General features: G+C 33.8%; 1 protein-coding gene across 12 annotated transcripts in view; it reads right to left on the minus strand.

Moving 5' to 3' along the window:
- Window positions 1–862: 862 nt before the first annotated feature.
- LOC6041584 (protein NDRG3) overlaps window positions 863–19,611 on the minus strand; it is a 183,494-nt gene continuing 164,745 nt past the window's right edge. For 8 of the 12 annotated variants that reach the window (XM_038256113.1, XM_038256106.1, XM_038256110.1 and 5 more), the window contains 2 exons: window positions 17,650–17,734; window positions 863–2,559 (listed from right to left, as the gene is read on the minus strand). In XM_038256113.1, the coding sequence (XP_038112041.1) occupies window positions 2,291–2,559; window positions 17,650–17,734 (354 nt within the window). In that variant the 3' untranslated portion in view covers window positions 863–2,290. Of the gene's footprint in view, window positions 2,681–8,734; window positions 10,070–17,649; window positions 17,735–19,611 lie in introns of those variants that run through there. The other 4 variants (XM_038256109.1, XM_038256115.1, XM_038256112.1 and 1 more) reach the window with 4 other exon arrangements.

Genomic DNA, 19,611 nt, shown 5'->3' on the forward strand with positions numbered 1-19,611 from the left:
ATGACATTTCAGTACCTATTTGTAAAAAAAATAATAAAAAAACCCTAACAAAACAAGGCTTTCTGGGCCCAGTTAAAACACATAATTTATCACAAAAATGACGAACTTCTCGTCACAGTGTCCTGATGCAAACAATGATTGAATGTTGACTGGCATATCGAGCAGTCAGTCAAAAAAAAAATCAGTTGGAAAGAGATAGGAAATCTGATGCAAACAAACACTCAGTTGCCATGCAACCATACCTTGAATGTGTTGGTAAATTTCTGGCTTGAAAGCTGTCTACAGTACTTGTTCAGTAACTGGGCTGAGAACGTTGCCCAGTAATCGAATGCTGCTCGCTAACTGGGCTGAACGAAAAATAACGAGCAGACCACCGGTGCATAATATTTTCCGGATAAAATATAAAAATAAAAGTTACTCAAATTTATTTACAATGCTTGCTTTTAATATTTCTTTAATTATGTTTTAAAAAAAAGTATGAAAAAAGTGTTTTTTTCATTATTGAACAAGCTTTTGCATCCATTAACCCCTCGGTCAATTCGGTTTGTTTAGTTTTTTTTACTTTTGTCTGCTTTTTAACTGTTATCGAGCGCTCAGTTAAAAAGCAGCCCAGTTATACAACGCCCAGCTACCGAGCAACTACTGTATTTAGCTCATTCTTTCAAAAGATCCAATGTACACATGGCGCATTGGTTGTTCAGAAAGAGTAATCTATATATCTGGAGTTTTTTTTAAGAAGGTCCAATAAACCAAATTTCCATATTTTTTTTTGTTTTTTTGGGTGTTTTTGAAACCGCCTTGATTAGGGTGTATTAAAAAACACCCAAATAGCAAAAACTGAAAATTTGGTTTATTGGAACTTAAAAAAACTCCACATATGTCATTTGACGCACCGTCTAACGACACGGTATGACAGAAGCAAAACATAATAAATCGAAAATATCCATGGGAGATTTGAACGAAGAAACTTGCGTTTCACCCAAAATATTGTATCGGTGAAAATGCCGATTTTCAGAAAAAATGTGTTTTTCCATATAAATTCATCACGTATAAATCTTCCATGAGAATTTTAGATTTACAATATTTGGCTTTCTTCATACCGCAACGAGTGTCGCATTTTGCGTGTACGAACAATCACTAGAAAAAGTTCAGAAAATGATGAAATCACAGTAATATTCTGCTGGTTGGGTCCAAAATAGGGTAATTTGTCCTATTTTACTGTTGAATGTTTCATAAACAACTATTTCAAAAAGTCTTCGTAAAAATTGTCAAATCTGATTTTATTAAAATAAATATTCTGTATTATTGCATCTCCAAGATTTTTCATCAATCAATAATTGTAAATGAAAACGTCAAAATTTCCAAAGCTGTTGCTTAAGGGTGCACAACAACCAAGGAAGTTGATGTATTTTTATTCCAAATTTGTCTATCTTACGGACCTAATCTTGCATGAATCTGATTGTAAAAAAAGTCAGACTTTGTTGTAAATAACTTTGAAGACAGTAATTTAGGGGACGAAAAAACATTATATCGATAGTTCCCGTAGTTTTGAAGATACTAAAATAAAAAAAAAAAAACAAAAGAAAAGCTCTGGTTGATGTGTACCGTTAAAGAAAATATTTACACAAGAACTGTTCAATTATTTCCACATGGATTTACAGTATTTTGTTTAAATAAATATTGGAGTACATTCTGAAATAAAAGTATTTATCAAATTAAAAAAAGTTAATAGACTCCAAAAATCATACAATTGTGTTAATTGTTTTGAAACAAACGTAAATAAACAGTTGTTTCCAATTCTTTGCCAGTCACTTTACCGTCATTCTACAGTCAAATAGGGGGAAAATAAGCAGCTTCCAGTTCCTTTTTATTGCTGCGATTTGATGAAACACAGTTCAAAGCATGCTACGAGCCACCACAACCACGTGGCTCCACCATTCGACTACAAGTAGCTCAATTTTCCTGTGCACGACGACGCGCGCTCTAGCGTCGACTAGCGACAACATCATACTAGCGCTCACGATGAATTCGATTAGGCTGGTCGAATGTTCGTAGCTTGTCTTGAACTTTATTTTTTCAGTTAGCATGATCTCTTCTAGAAATTCCTTTCTCTTCACTCTTAAATTTGTATCGAAAATATAGCATTCAACAGCACTTTCTCTACCCGATAGCGACGGTTCGTCCACACCTCCTCGTCTTCTTCCTCGTTACATTGCTTCTTCTTCCGGCGGACAACAACACGGCCGGCGTGACCCCCGTCGTCGTCGTCCGGACCCGATATGTATCGTTTCTAGCACGCCACGTTCTCGGGCAGCGGATTCTCGGTTATCCGGATGGCGGCCCCGGTCGTCGCACTCACCGGCAGATTACCGTTGTCCGATGTTGCTGCTCCGCTGACAACGCAACCTCCGCCTCCACCACCACCACCGCCACTTCCGGCTCCGTTTCCGTTCAGCTTGTCGAACTCTTGATTGTTGTTGACGTTGTTGTTGTTGACGTTGTTGATGTTGTAGTTAGTTGTTGTAGTATGGTTTTTAGCATGCGGTGAAAATGTTGGTGCTGCCTCGACACCATTAGTACGGTTAATAGCTGTAGCTGAATAAAGCGAGGTGCGTGTCTTTGATGGGATGATGGTTCGCAAATGAGCTAGTCGGATAATTTGTCGATTTTTATATTTTCTCTGGATTTGGTAGAAAATATACACTGATTACATTTAATTAATTTGATTCCGCCGCGCGAACGCGCAGTTCGCATTCAAACTGTGAATTGAATAGATTTTTGTTTTGTTCTCTGATACAAATTTGAAAATTTTGCAATACTGTTCAGCTTTGTTTGATATTATTTTAATTGACAGTTAAGCCAGTAGCCGATAGATGGCACAACGTTCGAGCTAAAATGGAGCGCGTTAGTTTTGTTTTACAGAACCAAAAATCAAAGAAATCGAACCGAAACTGGTGTTAGGACAGAAAACGAGAATGTAGAGCAGTTCACTAGGATGTCACAATATGTTTTTATTTATTACAAATTTCCATGTTTATTGATCCTAGCAGATTTTCACCTATTACATTTTCAAAGTCTTTTAGGTAGATCGGTACGAGACCATCCACAAACCACGTGGACACTTTTTTGGAATTTAAAAAAAAAATAACCAAATTTTAACCAAATAATTTTCAGTTCTGATAAAATTTTCGTACTTCTCTATTGTTTGGTTTGATTGAAAGTTGATAAAAGTTGATTAATTAGAAAATTTTTTTTTTTAATATTTCCGCAACCTTGGTTTTAAAAATTCTAAATATTTTTAGAGTAGTTTAGAAGTCATACTCATCAATTAAAAGAGAATGAAATTTCGTGGTTAGCCTATCCGAAGATAGTTACTTGTTATATGTTAAACTTTTTGCATCCATATTTTGAAAAGTAGGCCTGAAAACTGAAAAAAATCTATACAAACAACTTAAAAAATTACTAACGATCTGATTGGAATCTGGTGTTGGCAAACGTCATAATAGTGGTTTATGCAACAAACTGCAAAAATAAATCTTGTTTCGCTACGGGTTGCATACAATATGTTTGCAAATTTCGAAAAAGATATATTTAAAAACGATTTTTTAAATCTATATTTATTCAGATTTTTTTTGCCATATACATTAAGGTGTCAATAAAAAAACGACATCAGAGATACCCCCTGATTCGATTCCTTGGGCAAAAATATGTAACCATGAAAATTTTGAGTGAAATCGGTTAAGGGTTATGGGTCGATTTTAATCGTCGAAGTGGGCGGAATAAATCTTTTCATACAAACACGTCTTCTTTAAATCGTTAACAACTCGTCTGGGTTAACTCGGATCGTTTTGCGGTCTTGGATAAAGCTGTTTGCCATACAATTTTACAAAAGAATTTTAAACTTGACAACACATTTAACGCAACTTTTTGGCGAAATTTTAAATATTTGCTTTTTCTTATACATTTTTTTAATTTTCCCATACAAACTTCAAAGATAAAAAGCGACCCTTATCCGATTTGGCTCAAAATTTTCACAGTTACCTATTGATACCTAAGGAATCGGACCAGGGGGTATTTCTTACGATTTTCCAAAATTCTATTTTTTTTTCTTGTCACCATAACCACCATACATTCATTCACATAAAAAAGTTTGCACAGAAATTTTGTTGATTGGTATTATTGAGTATTTAATCACAATCATCTTAATTTTAAATATCAGAATTTTACTTTATTGATAAATTATTGCTTCTTTCGCAATTCAGTGACTTCTAATGCACTTCTCTTTTTCTTCGGCCAGACTCCATGGGCTTAATCTTTACAAATATTTTTTTATATTTGGTAATAATTTATTCCTAGACAAATATTCAAATTATTTAAATTTAATGTTAACTACGTTTAACTTAAGTATTTTTTTATATGACATTTGTTTCAAGAACGTTTCCCATTCATTTGTGGGGTAAATATTATTTATTGTAAGTAATTTGATATTGAAGTAATTAATGAATTAACACTGGCATGTAATTAATGATACCGGATACTATTTAATAGTTTTAAGATAATCTTAAGAGGCAGATTTTAAAATATTATTTCTTTCTGCTTTTAAAATTTGTCTGCCTACACGGAGAAAAACGTACCATGCAATTTGAAAACTTTGTTCGTGTTTCCCATTTTCATGAACGCATGTTCACAATTTTGGGAACTCTTTTTTCTCCGTGCATCAACAATAAATCCAATAATACAAAATGTGATTTCCTAGTGAACTGTCCTGTTGAAGTGAAAAAAAAGTAAGAAACAGTTGGCGAAAATAAACGATGGTACGAATCAACCAATCACGAATCAATGAATATTTTCGCGAGATTTTGTTTTTTGCTTAGCATGGCTCCGATCGATCATCCCGGCTAGGTGAGTTTGAAAGTTTTTTTGTTTATTTATTTAATTATAACAAAAATCATACAAAAGTGTAAAAAACAGTGTAAGAGAAGGAAAATTACAAGCCAAACTGTTTGGAAGGTGGACAAACTCAAAACAACGTAAAATAAGCTTCAAATTTAATACTTAATTGATGCTTGAATGGAGTGGTGATGGAAATGGATGATCAGTGATAATTACAATCCTTGCTGGTGGTGACCACTCACGAGGGGCGATGATGTAGATGATGAAGAGAGATGATGATGGGGGTGATGATGGTACGATGTGGGGAAATTGTGTTGATAACGATGGTTGACGGCGGTTCGACTCGATTTAATCTGATAGCAACAATTCAATTATAAATCTCTGAACGCTTGCGATACCGGGGGTTCGACAATATGCGACAATACTTAAACTGCTGGAGGGTTGATGGAAGTATTATGTTATTAAATGGTTTAATAATGCTTATCTTTTATGCTAATCGATGGGATTATAAGAATATGCAAATAGTTGATTCTTCTGTGTGGTTCAACTTACCTTAACCTGAGCTACATCAAATCAAAATATTGTTATAAAATTTACCGCATCTTAAATTTTTAATAAAGTCCAAAGACTGTTTTATTTTTTTTATGTTCATAATATACATATCAATAAAATATTGTATGGGTAATTCTCCGAAAACTCACACAGCAGTTACTCCGACCCTCTTCGTATTGCATGAAACATTGTTTTAAGGGGTAACTTTTGTCCATGGTCACGAATTCAAGCTTCATTTTTCGATATCGCGTTACGGATGAACGGTACGACCCCTTCCATTTTTGAAATGGTGGGTATCTGGAAATTTTGTGTCAAAGGGACTTTAACATAAAATTAAACGCCCGATTTGATGGCGTACTCAGAATTACACAAAAATACAAAAATAGTTCCAAAAATGTTGCCATTTTTCGTTACTCAACTGTAAAAAAATCTTGACACATTTGGTAGGACTTTGTACTTTTCTTGTAACCATTCCAAATTGATGCGATTTTACAAAAAAAAAAAAACAAAAAAAATTGAAAAAGTTGGTCGCGTTGTGCATGGCTTTTCAAGGTCACCCACGACTATAGAGGTGGGCAGAAAAAGAGCGAGCCACTAACAGAGCCGATTCACTAAAAAGAGCAAACGAACGAAATAATCCCAAAATTATCCGAACGTGTGTTTTTTATGTACTTTAGCATAAAAAATTGCAGGTTAAAGAGGGGCTATTTTCCGACTTCTTGAAAACTAAATCGTCGAATTTCATGGGCATCGATAGTACACCCATAATTCCGAGTCGAGAGAATCGTTCCCTCAAAATTTATTAAGGGCTCAGCGCCAAAATCGAGAGAATAATGCTACCAACTCACACCACCATAACTAATGAGTTCATTCGTCAATTGAAACTATAAATCTCCAACAAGTGGCATACATCGACATCTGGCCACTCCTTGATCATCAAGCTGTGGTGGCCGAGGCAGTTAAGTCATTGGGTTAGTATGTCAAAGTTCTCTGGTTCGATTCTCGTAACTTTTGGTATTTTGTTTTGAAAGATGATTTTTTTTTTCAAATGAACCTCGAGAGAATTATTCTTTCGCTCATCTCGAGCTGTGTTCTCTGTGTCCGTAAATGGTATCACTATTCTCTCGTCTCGAGGCCATTATTCTCTCGGACTAGCGCTGCCCAGCTTTGGGTGTATAGAAAGACATTGAAGACCATATTTGAACACCACTTAAAAAGTTTTCAAACTCATATTTTTCAGTTTCCAAGATTTCTTTGAAAATCCAAAAGTGAATGATCTTCTAAACAAAATTAAAAAAAAACTTTTCATTGTACAATATAATATAAAGTTGAGCATTTTGAATTGCGTAACTTGAAAAATTTTACCAAAATAAAATAAATAGCCAACGAGATTTTGAAAAAGAAAAAAATTAAATCCTCTTGCCCGATTAAATAAAGCAATAATCTCCTTTATCAATCAATCAATCAGAATGTAGAAAATAATTCGCATAATATTTTCTTCAAATATCAGCATTCATTCAATGTTGCCAGAAATTATTCCAATGTTAAGGGCCGTCCTCCTTCGTAAATTTAGAGCAATTTTTTCAAAATTCATATATTTAAATTTGGCTGCCAATCAATTTTTTGAACGTTTAGGTTAAAGAACAAAACTTGACATAGAGACCGCCAAGACTAGTGGTTTTCAAGCGCATTTTCTTGTTTTTAGCTTTTTTTTATCAAATAATGTATTAATGCCGAATAAAACCTAAGGGACCATCCATAAACCACGTGGTTTCTTGCGGGGGGTGTCAGGGCATTTTTTATCCAATTTCGTGTGAGTTGGTGGAGAATAACCCGTTACATTTCGATTCAAGTGCTAAAACACTGAACTTTTTAGCTATAAAATATGTGCTATAATGAACTTTTTAGCACGGTGTTAAGATGATGAAAAGTTAGTAATTTTAAAATGGATTCGCTTAAAAATTCTATTGATTTTTATACATGAGCAATTCTCTACCAAAACCGGAAATGGATTTTATTTGTATTTTTTGATTTGGCTCAAACTTTGTGGGGGTCTTCCCTACGACCAAATATGCTATTTTGTGTCATTGGTTCACCCATACAAGTCTCCATACAATTTTGGCTGCTGTCCATACAAAACTGGTATGTAAACATTCAAACAGCTGTAACTTTTGAGTAAATTTTCCGATCAATTTGGTGTATACGGAAAAAAAATTATTTTTTTCGAAGAGATCGGAAAATTTCACGAATGTTTTATGTATTAACATTGAGAATCGGACCATTAATTGCTGAGATATCGTCATTAGAAAAAGGTGGGCGGCAGATTTTTTGACCATGTTTCTCTATGGCTCAAAAGTTGCGGATTTTTGTCCCCTAAAACATATCAAAAAATCTCGAAAATCAAAAAATACGTATTTTGGGAAATTGAGTTTTAGTGAAAAAAAAGTTGATAAAAAAATCTGCAATTTTTTTTCCGTGTACCTATTTTTTTTTCTCAAAAGTCCTCAACAATACCTACAACTTTGCCGAAGACACCAAATTGATCAGAAAATTCACTCAAAAGTTACAGCTGTTTGAATATTTACATACCATTTTTGTATGGACAGCAGCCAAAATTGTATGGAGGGTGAACCAATGACGCAAAATAGCTTATTTGGTCATGGGGAAGGCCCCCACAAAGTTTGAGTCAAATAAAAAAATACAAAAAAAAATGGTCGAAATCGGCCGATTTCGTAGAGAGTTGCTCATATGACATTTTCAAAAACATTTCTGAGTTTTTTTTTTTTGAAAAGGTCCAATAAACCAAATTTCCAGTTTTAGCTTTTTGGGTGTTTTTGAAGCCGCCTTGAGACAGGAGAATTGAAAAAAACCCAAACAGCAAAAACTGAAAAATTGGTTTATTGGACCTTTTCAAAAAAAAAAAACGCCAGATTTTGCTACAAAATTTTGAATTTTTCGTTTTTTATCCCTTCATCTCGATATCAACCAGAGGTTACGGATTAAAACTTAAAAACGTGATAACTTCTCATATTTTTTGTGACGATTACGTATTTTGTTTGGTTCAATAACTTTTGAGGGTATTTAACGTATAATAACTCTGTTGTAGTTTAAACTTGATAGAGGAAAAAAAAACTTCTAAATAAAATCAGAAAGCATAAGCACTGCTCACCGCGTGAAATTTTGAGGAATAAAAATTATTTATCGGCAAAACAAAACAGAATGTCATCAAGCTAAGGAAAAACAAAATATAACAACATCCAATTCCAACTAATCAAAAAGCATCGCCGTGTGTATTGTGTATAAGCTTATTTATTTATTTCATTTCATTTCGTTCATTTGACAAACATTATGTTGAAAACTAAAAAATATTTACGCTACGTTTTATGTGTGTAATGTGTGTGTGTGTTTGGTAAACAGAACAAAATACAATTTTCTTGCTTCGGCATCAACTCGTTCCCATCTCGTCTGAGACTTTGTGAATCGATAATTGCTTAAATAATAACATAAACTTAAAATAGATACAAATTAAAACAAAACACTCCTTCGTTCACTCTTTTGGTAATGGAAATCATAATAACTCACTAACACTACTATTGTTGACTTTTTTTTGACATTTGCTCCTACCAACTTAACTTCTAACTGATAAAAGCTTAAATAATACAAAAAGTGAGAGTACAGCAAGAATATGCAGATATGGTGTTATGTGTGTAGGTGTGGTCCTACTCCTTTTTCTCGACGATCTTTCTGGAAACTGCATGAAATGATAAGTTCAGCAAAAGTTGTGAGAAATTTGGTTTTTGGTTTGGTTGGAGAAATGAAAGATTTATAAATTAAAAGGCACTAAGTGGAGAAGGGAATTCACTACTAGTTATGCACACAGTTTGTTCTGGATTTTGAAATCTAATGTTTTGTATTTTAAGATTGACAGAAACCAAACATAAACAATGCTCTAAATGCCTACCGTTAATGCAATATATGAATGTCTCAATTGGTGGTGATGGTAAGGAAGGAGGGTTTGGTAAATATACATTTATTAGCTCTTTCACTACAATATTCAACTGCTTAATCTGCTGGGATATTTGGAATAATCAGCTATCGGGGTTCGTTCACAATTACGGCGGTAATGCAGAGGAAGCTTTTTTCTGGCATTTCTCGTACGTTCTCACAAAAAAAGCTTCACAGAACCAAACACAGCGCGCAATCACTCTCTCGTCTCACTAAAAAAAAATCTAAAGTTTCCGGAAGAACAAAATGGCACTTTGGCGGCTTCTATTTTTTCCAATTTTGAGTGAATTTTTCATCGTCGATCGTCTCCGCGGAACCAATTAGGAGGAGGAAGCTTTCCACTGGGGAAATCTTTGGATTCGTGCTTTTTGTTTCCTTCATAGTTTACGGTGCGTTGGTGTGATTGCATTTTTTTTCTGCTAAAAGCCAACCGGAAATCGAAAATCGCTGATCAAAATTGTGCGTGTTGACTTTGTCGGATTGTGTTTAACTCTTGCGCATACATTCAAAGCTCCGCACACATACTCGCGCAAGCGCTCAACGCTCACTCTCTAGTAGCTCAAACTTTCTACGGTGCCCGAGCGGGACAGTTTGCCTAGTTTTTGCAAAGCGCCAACAGCTAAATAAACGGGAAGAAAAAACAAAAAGAAGGGAAGAAAGAAACAATGATAAGTGTGTGCGGTTGTTTGTGTTTGTGTTAGAGTTTGGGGTTTGTTAGTGAGACTCACGCGAAGGAACACAAGGGTTAACTCATTGAAATATAAAAAAAGCAAATTTAACTTATTATATATAACATAAAATAATGATATGTGTTATTTGTAAGTGTAAGCAATGAAAATTAAGTGCAACACAATCAGATTTGGTTTCGAACTATTATTTTAAAGCAAATAAAACTTTTAATATTTTTAATAGAAATAACTCATGTTTTTCCTTGCAATTATGTAATATAGTGCATCCTCAACTTTTTTATCTTATTGTCCCAATCAAGGGACCTGTATTTCAGGTCAAAGAACCGAAATCACTCGCAAGTCGCCGATGACATTTTTGCCGATTGAAGCGCGCGACCATTCGTGAGCTACTATGATTCGCAAGCTTCCAGCGACTTGGTCAATCGCTTTACACAGCGATGCAATCGAGGTTTTTAAGCGAAGATGGCGTTCGAATGGTGAACGTCCGAAATGTCAAAATCGTGCAGTAGCGCCAACATTAGAAAAAAAATGTGGCTGTCATGCCATGGTACCCTTTTTTCGTAATGTTGGTGGTGTCACTGCGTGATTTTGACATTTCGGGCGTTCACCTTTCGAACGCCATTTTCGCTTAAAAACCTGGATACTTATGGTACGAGTCTATTCGAGAGAGGAACGATGTTAAACATTTACCAACGCGGAACTTGTCGAGTATGAGAGTGAGGGAACAGAAGAGAGTTTTTCAGTAGCAGTAGGTGTGATAATGACAAACTGTAGAAATTAATCAGGCCAACTCACAACGCGAATGATCTCTTCTCAAATTTTCGTTTTAACTTGTTTAAGGGTTCATTCAAATATTACGTAACACAAAAACTAGCATTTTAAGACTATTTTTGGGTTCAATGCGTTTTTGAGAATCAAAACATATGTATTATTCATCAAAAAAAGACTGAAAAATTTATGCTACGTATTTTTTCATGAAATTGCATAAAAAACACATTGTTTTTGGAACGAATGCTAGTCACAATGATTTATTTAATATTTCCGGCTTAATTATTTACTCCGGAGATGTCTACAATTCTTCGGGTTTCAAACAAACTGTCAAAACAGGAATTCAATCGAGCGAAGAGATATTGCAAGTAAATTTGTTTTGTAAAAGATAAATAGATTTTTTTGCATCACATATTTTGTGCAACTCTCTACGAAATCGGCCGATTTCGATCATTTTTTTGTATTTTTTTATTTGACTTAAACTTTGTGGGGGCCTTCCCTTTGACCAAATAAGCTATTTTGCGTCATTGGTTCACCCATACAAGTCTCCATACAATTTTGGCTGCTGTCCATACAAAAATGATATGTAAATATTCAAACAGCTGTAACTTTTGAGTGCATTTTCTGATCAATTTGGTGTCTTCCGCAAAGTTGTGTTTTGAGAAAAAAATAAGTACACGGAAAAAAAATTTCAGATTTTTTAAATCAACTTTTTTTTACTAAAACTTTATTTCCCAAAAAACGTATTTTTTGATTTTCGAGATTTTTTGATATGTTTTAGGGGACAAAAATCCGCAACTTTTGAGTCAAAGAGAAACATGGTCAAAAAATCTGCCGCCGAGTTATGAATTTTTGAAAAAAACAGTGATTTTTGGAAAAAAAATCGAAGTTTCATGCAAAAAAGTTAGACATTACTTTTAAATGCAAAATTGAATTTGCAATCGAAAAGTACTTTACAGATTTTTTGATAAAGGGCTCTGTTTTCAAGATATAGCCACCGAAAGTTTGATTTTAGCGAAATATTTGCAGTTTCTCAATTTTTAAAAATAGTGACCATAAGTGACCGTTTCTTATAAATATTTTTTTTTTTTGAAAAGTTCAGAAAATTTGATATAAAATTGTCTAAGAGGCATTAAAGATTGGACCTCGGGTTGCTGAGATAGAGCCGCTTTAAGAAAAAGAAACACGAAAATTTATGTTTTCTTAATCTCACCAAAACAACCCACCATTTTGTAATGCCCATATCTCAGCAAATACTAGTCTTGAATTAAAAAAATCAAAATCCAAACTTTTTTTTCGTAAAATCGCGATAACTCGTCATGTTTATAAGCAAACCCCTTATGTCTATGTATCAATTTTTTTGAAATTGTCTGCTCTACAACTTTGTAGAACATTGTTACACTCTAAAAAATAACCCTGCAAAGTTAGAAAAAACACGAAATTTAAAAATGAAAAATTTTGTTCTAAATGAAAAAATGACCCTTCTGGGTCAATGTAGATTCGAAAAGTACATTAAATTTCCCATAAAATGACATGTTCCAAATTTTTTTATAGTCGAGTAACGGAAAATGGGAGAATTTTTAAAACTTTTTTAGTGTTTTTTTTTTCAATGAAAAATACGTTTTATCGGAATTCTGAGTATGCCATCAAATCGGGCGTCTAATTTTACATAAAAGTCCCTTTGACACCAAATTTCTATCTCATCACCGTTTCAGGCTGCAAATTATTGAAAAACACCTCTTTTTTCGCATGTTCGAAAATGGAAGGGGTCGTACCGCCCCTCCGTCACGAGATATCAAAAAACGGACCTCGGATTCGTGATCAGGGACAAAAGTTACCCCTTAGGACAAAGTTTCACGCAAATCGAAGAGGGGTCGAGGCAACTTTTCCAGATTTCGTGTGAGCTGGTAGAGAATTACCCAAATTCAATTTTGCATTAAAAAATAATGTCAAACTTTTTTTTGCATGAAACTTTGATTTTTTCCAAAAATCACTATTTAAAAAAAACATAACTCGGAGGCAGATTTTTTTACTATGTTTCTATATGGCTCAAAAGATGCGGATTTTTGTCCCCTAAAATATATCAAAAAATCTAGAAAATCAAAAAATACGTATTTTGGAAAATCCGCCACAAAACAATTTTCGCAAACGCAGTTTAACGGGACGTCATGCGTGGTCGGCTCCTAATCGCCATCTCGCGTTTTTTCATTGCAGTTTTCGGAGAGATTGAGAGACTCAGCGGTGAGAGGGCAGAGTCGATGAAAAGGGAAGGAGTGATAGAGAGAGAATGCCATCGCTGGAAATCACGAGACACAAGAAGAGATCTCACAAGCTATAGTGACGGTCGCTATATTCTCGGATGTTTTTGGTGCAGAGATAAACAATTGATAGCTTTTTTATCACTCATTTGCAACACTGGATGGAGGAAACAAATTCTTGATGGTTAATTTTTTTTTTAAATTGAAAATCAAAACGAAACGCATTGGTTTTATTTCCAATTAAAAAAAAAATAATATCTATTATTTCTTAAAAATCACTATTTTTTTGTTCAAAAAGTCAGCGCAAAAGATGCCTTTATAGTCTCCTGAAATATAACAAAACATTTCAAAAATCAAAAAATCTTGTTTTGTTAGTTGTGATCAAAAGCCCAACAAAATGGACAAAATTTCATTTCAATATTAAATAGAAAATGGATTAGCCATAACTTAGAGAATTACTGATAGTAAAAAGTTGAACGAAATCTTTGAAATCTCGTTTTCCGATCAAACATTTTTAAACAGATTCCTTGCAGTACCAATTTGTTCAATTTATTGCAGAACACATGAAATTTGTTTAAAAAATCAAATAGTTTAAGTTAATTATGAATCAAAATGCTTTTATAGTTACAGAAAACATAAAAGTTGTTGATTGAAGCTTGGCCACAGATGACATCCATCGCATAATTTTTGCTGGACTGCAGCAATTTTTTTTTCGGCTCAATTTTGAAAGTATTTTGTGTTTTGGGTGGGGGCGACAATAACTTTTAAACATATTTGCAACAGCTTTATTTTATGGCCCTTTTAAAGAAGTGCAACTTGTTGAAAAATAAATTTGAAGCCAAAAAAAGCTGAGTTTGTATTTTTGTGTGTGTTTGAAAAACAATTTATGCTTGATTACATTATTGATTTTAAATTTGAAATAACCTTATTCAAGGGATACTTTTTAAATAAAAACTTTTAAACTAAAATTTTCCCTTTACCATTTACACTCAAGATTTTCTGGAATAACTCTTTGCTTTCAGAAAACTGTAATTACAAAAGTTCTAACCAGGTCCCAGCACCGAAAAGGACCTGATGAAAGAAATTTTATGAAAAAACTCGGTTCTAACCAGGTCCCAGCACCGAAAAGGACCTGATGAAAGAAATTTTATGAAAAAACTGATTTTTTAATTCCTTCACTGTCTAACATTTGGGATTATTCTCCCATAAAGGTAAAAAAAAACTCCTGTGTTCAGTTGGTATTAATTTTAACGATTTCAAGCTTATAAATTTAAATCAAATATTCTTGCTGGATGAAATTGCTACATTTAGATGAAATGATGGGATGATATTTTCGAAACAAAACCAAAAATGATTGCGTTGAAAGAGTTAACAATTTGACAGCAATAACTTATAGCAAAAGCATAGTTCAAAATTAACTCATTTGTGGAGGAAAAAAAAATATAAAAGACAGTTAGAAACAAGAAAAAAATATATCAAAAAACATCCAGCCTCAACTAGCGACGGGAAAACATCAAACAACAACGCACAGACAATCAGACGCTGCCAAATTTCAAAACTTTATATTGCGAAAGAAGAGCAGTTCTCTAGAATTTCGGTCATTCGATTTTTTTTGTATTTTTTAATCCGACTGAAACTTTTTTGGTGCCTTCGGTATGCCCAAAGAAGCCATTTTGCATCATTAGTTTGTCCATATAATTTTCCATACAAATTCGGCAGCTGTCCATACAAAAATGATGTATGAAAATTCAAAAATCTGTATCTTTTGAAGGAATTTTTGATCGATTTGGTGTCTTCGGCAAAGTTGTAGGTATGGATACGGACTACACTGGAAAAAATAATACACGGTAAAAAAATTTGGTGATTTTTATTTAACTTTTATCACTAAAACTTGATTTACAAAAACACTATTTTTAATTTTTTATTTTTGATATGTTTTAGAAGGCATAAAATGCCAACTTTTCAGAAATTTCAGGTTGTGCAAAAATCACTGACCGAGTTATGAATTTTTAATCAATACTGATTTTTCAAAAATCGAAATTTTGGTCGTAAAATTTTTCAACTTCATTTTTCGATGTAAAATCAAATTTGCAATCAAAAAGTACTTTACTGAAATTTTGATAAAGTGCACCGTTTTCAAGTTATAGCCATATTTAAGTGACTTTTTGAAAATAGTCGCAGTTTTCATTTTTAAATTAGTGCACATGTTTGCCCAGTTTTGAAAAAAATATTTTTGAAAAGCTGAGAAAATTCTCTATATTTTGCTTATTTGGACTTTGTTGATACGACCTTTAGTTGCTGAGATATTGCAATGCAAAGGTTTAAAAACAGGAAAATTGATGTTTTCTAAGTTTCACCCAAACAACCCACCATTTTCTATCGTCAATATCTCAGCAACTAATGGTCCGATTTTCAATGTTAATATATGAAACATTTGTGAAATTTTCCGATCTCTTCGAAAAAAATATTTTTGGAATTTTCAAATCAAGACTAACATTTCACAAAGGCCAAACATTCAATATTACGCCCTTTTAAAATGTTTGTCTTGATTTGAAAATTCCAAAAATATTTTTTTCGAAAAGATCGGAAAATTTCACAATTGTTTCATATATTAACATTGAAAATCGGACCATTAGTTGCTGAGATATTGACGATAGAAAATGGTTGGTTGTTTGGGTGAAACTTAGAAAACATCAATTTTCCTGTTTTTAAACCTTTGCATTGCAATATCTCAGCAACTAAAGATCGTATCAACATAGTCCGAATAAGCAAAATATAGAGAATTTTCTCAGCTTTTCAAAAATATTTTTTTCAAAACTGGGCAAACATGTGCACTAATTTAAAAAAATGAAAAACTGCGACTATTTTCAAAAAAGTCACTTAAATATGGCTATAACTTGAAAACGGTGCACTTTATCAAAATTTTAGTAAAGTACTTTTTGATTGCAAATTTGATTTTACATCGAAAATGAAGTTGAAAATTTTACGACCAAAATTTCGATTTTTGAAAAATCAGTATTGATTAAAAATTCATAACTCGGTCAGTGATTTTTGCACAACCTGAAATTTCTGAAAAGTTGGCATTTTATGTCTTCTTAAACATATCAAAAATAAAAAAATAAAAATAGTGTTTTTTGTAAATCAAGTTTTAGTGATAAAGTTAAATAAAAAATCACCAAATTTTTTTACCGTGTATTATTTTTCCAGTGTAGTCCGTATCCATACCTACAACTTTGCCGAAGACACCAAATCGATCAAAAATTCCTTCAAAAGATACAGATTTTGAATTTTCATACATCATTTTTGTATGGACAGCTGCCGAATTTGTATGGAAAATTATATGGACAAACTAATGATGCAAAATGGCTTCTTTGGGCATACCGAAGGCACCAAAAAAGTTTCAGCCGGATTAAAAAATACAAAAATTAAAATTGAAGAAAAAAGACCGATTTCGTAGAGAATTGCTCAGAAGCGTCTGATTGTTTGTGCCGCGATTTTTTTATTGCAAGGGACAAAATGTGAATAAAAACGCCAATGTTTAGAGTTAGCCGCGTAAGCTTTCGCAAATAGACGTAGCTTCGCAAGTCTTATTTTTTATTGAAATTTTTCACTTTTTTCGAAGTAACATTACTTTTGGTGGTATGATTCGCGAAGCTAGCTTCATGTTTTTTTTTTTTTTGATAATTTAGCGCCAAGCGTTGCTTGCTTTTTTGAGTTTAGTTTCAATTAGCTGGTTTTGTTTCGCTTTTTTTGTTGTTTGCAAATGTGATGAAATTGGAGCTGGGCTTTGGAGCGCAGCAGCAGCTTGTATCGAACATATATATCGAGCGATCATATTAATTTATAATGAAACCAATGCTATCATTTTTCTTTTTTTGATTTTGTACATAAATATACAAATATGCTAATCAATTCCTAAGATGAAGGTTTTAATGAGAAACTGAGGTGCTAAATCAGTTTTGATTTGAGAGGGGGTGGGGGCGCTTCGAGATGAAATTAATGATTTTATGTAAGTAAAAACTAATTTTAGATTTGTTAGTGTTAGCCTAGTTCCAAACTCAACAATAAGGTTAGCGACTTCAAATTCAACTACCTGCGCGTGATCGATGAGCAAGCTTCAATTTAGTCTATCGCTATGGTTTTGGGCCAAATTTTTGCGTTAATTTTCGAATGACTCGAAAATGAAACTGATCTTTTTTTTGCTAGTCTTATTCTATGATGCATGGATTGTGAGTGTGGGTTTACTTCTAAATTGCGCCAAATTTTACTCGCTACCGTTTTACGCTTTTCTGTTTTTTTTTAGCTTTAGTATCAGATTTATGCCTCTGGGTTAGTACTAGGTTCGAATTGTTAAATATCAAGGTGGCTAGTTTTGTAGTTGTTGTTGCTTTTTTTTTGCTCTAACATTTTGTTTATAAGACAAGGGGGGGTTTTTTGACAGAGAGATACTGGGAGGGTTAGGGGACAACAATCTTAACACTTACCATAGCCTTCACCCTGCAGGAACAATCGGAACGCCTCGGCCAGCTTGCCCGGTTGCTCCTCGAGTACGAGACCGCAGTCGGAGATCTGGGAGTTGGGAAGGACGGGGAGAAAAATGTTAGTTATGCTGTTTGAAATATTGTGGCAATGACAGTAGTACTGTTTAGAAGCTGATCATATCGCATTGTAGGGGAAATAAACCCATTTTAAGCCTGTAAGCGGTCGTGTTTGAATGATGCTGGATAATCTGGAGTGTTCCTTGAAATTTACTAAAACCAAGTACACCAACGAGTAGAGCAACTTTTTGTGAACATTTCTGTTTATTTTCACTTTTACTAAAAGTTATTCTGTTCCTTTTACAAGCATTTAAAAAAAATATTTCCAAAATATATTCTAATCAAACGAATGCATTGGGTCGATTGGGCCACGCCCATCTTCCTATTTTCAGCTTAGTTTTTTTTACTTCCACCGCTCTTTCGGGTCTGCCTATTGCTGCCAAAATTGATGAAATTTTAAACGAACACTCACGAAAAGTAGCATTTATAGAGAAAATTTCCTGGCAACACTGGCTCACTCCAACAGGCGCTGCGATGGTGTTGGTAGCCACCCTTTGTTCTTTATTTGCCTTCGCTTCTCGTTCGGGTTTCTTCAGCCTTCGATTGGAATGGGTAGTCAAAATTGAAACGTCAAAAGACTTGGCGCGTTTGTTTTTTTTATGGCGCTGGCTAATTATTTACATGTTTCGGAATTATTTTTCAAGGTAGTGACCAACTAATAAAATAAAAAAGTTTAAACATTGAACTTACGAGCCATGGTTTCCACATTTGAATGAACAAAGTGTTTAAAAATGCATTTTACACCTGCCCAATTGTTTTACAATCATTTGTTTCCAAAATACCTAAGTATTGACGAAAGTTTTTTCGGTGTTGTACATTGGAATTTCATAAAAATTCAAAATACTTTTAATCCAGCCCAAACATGCTAAATATGATTATAAATGCAGAAAATGCGTTTTATATTGTTTTAAGTTGGTTTGACTTCTATTTTCATTAAAATTTTGAAGATTTGTGAAAAAATATTTTTTTGCCCCCTGATTTTTCGGAACCAATTTTGTAAGAGGCAATACACCTTGTAAAATATTTGCAACGGCCTTATTCAATGTAATATATTTTTGTTTCAGCATTGTTTTTTTTTTCTTTGCTTCAAATATTATCGGGAATTTTCGCAACAAATCAATTTGTTCTTGTCAGGGGTCCCGATTTTCAGTTCAATGATCAGAAATCATTCATTCATCCAACGAATCTTTGCCGACCGGAGCGCGCAACCATTCGTGAGCGAACACAACAGGCCGATGAACAACGGCTTGCTCAATCGCTTCACTCAGCGAAACAAATACTTCGTGAATTTCATTTTCTACTCCGTACGTCAACCCGAATCACACACGAATAAGCTCAGAGAGGAGAGAGTCAACACAAATACTAGCGCGGTGCTCACTTGGCCTGTGTACTATCACAGTTTGCCGTCAGTTACAATATGGTTTGGTGGAAATTGCAGCCAAATATGTCTTTGATGTTGGGTAAACAACAAAATTGCAAAATATTATTGAAATCATTGATTTTAAGAGGTTTGTTAAATGATCAAAGCAAAGCCGATCTCAAACTATTTTCAACTTTGAGCGATTCAACGAAATCGCCCTCTCTGAACCATTCGCTGTACTAACTACCCGATCGGAGTGAGAGGGAGAGCAAAGAGAGAGTGTTCAGTAGCGATTGTTGTGGAAGTGACAAACGGTAGGATTACATCAGAGCAGTTTTTCGTCGCACTAGGTTTGTCTTTTTGGAGCAATCAGGACCCTTGGTTTTTGTTTCTGCAATATTTTTGTGATTTTTTTTTCCATTTTGTTAACGTGACACAGATGAGCAGTTCTCTAGGATTTCGGTCATTCGATTTTTTTTTGTATTTTT

This window comes from Culex quinquefasciatus, chromosome 2 (assembly GCF_015732765.1).
Source record: "Culex quinquefasciatus strain JHB chromosome 2, VPISU_Cqui_1.0_pri_paternal, whole genome shotgun sequence".
Classification (NCBI taxonomy): domain Eukaryota; kingdom Metazoa; phylum Arthropoda; class Insecta; order Diptera; family Culicidae; genus Culex; species Culex quinquefasciatus.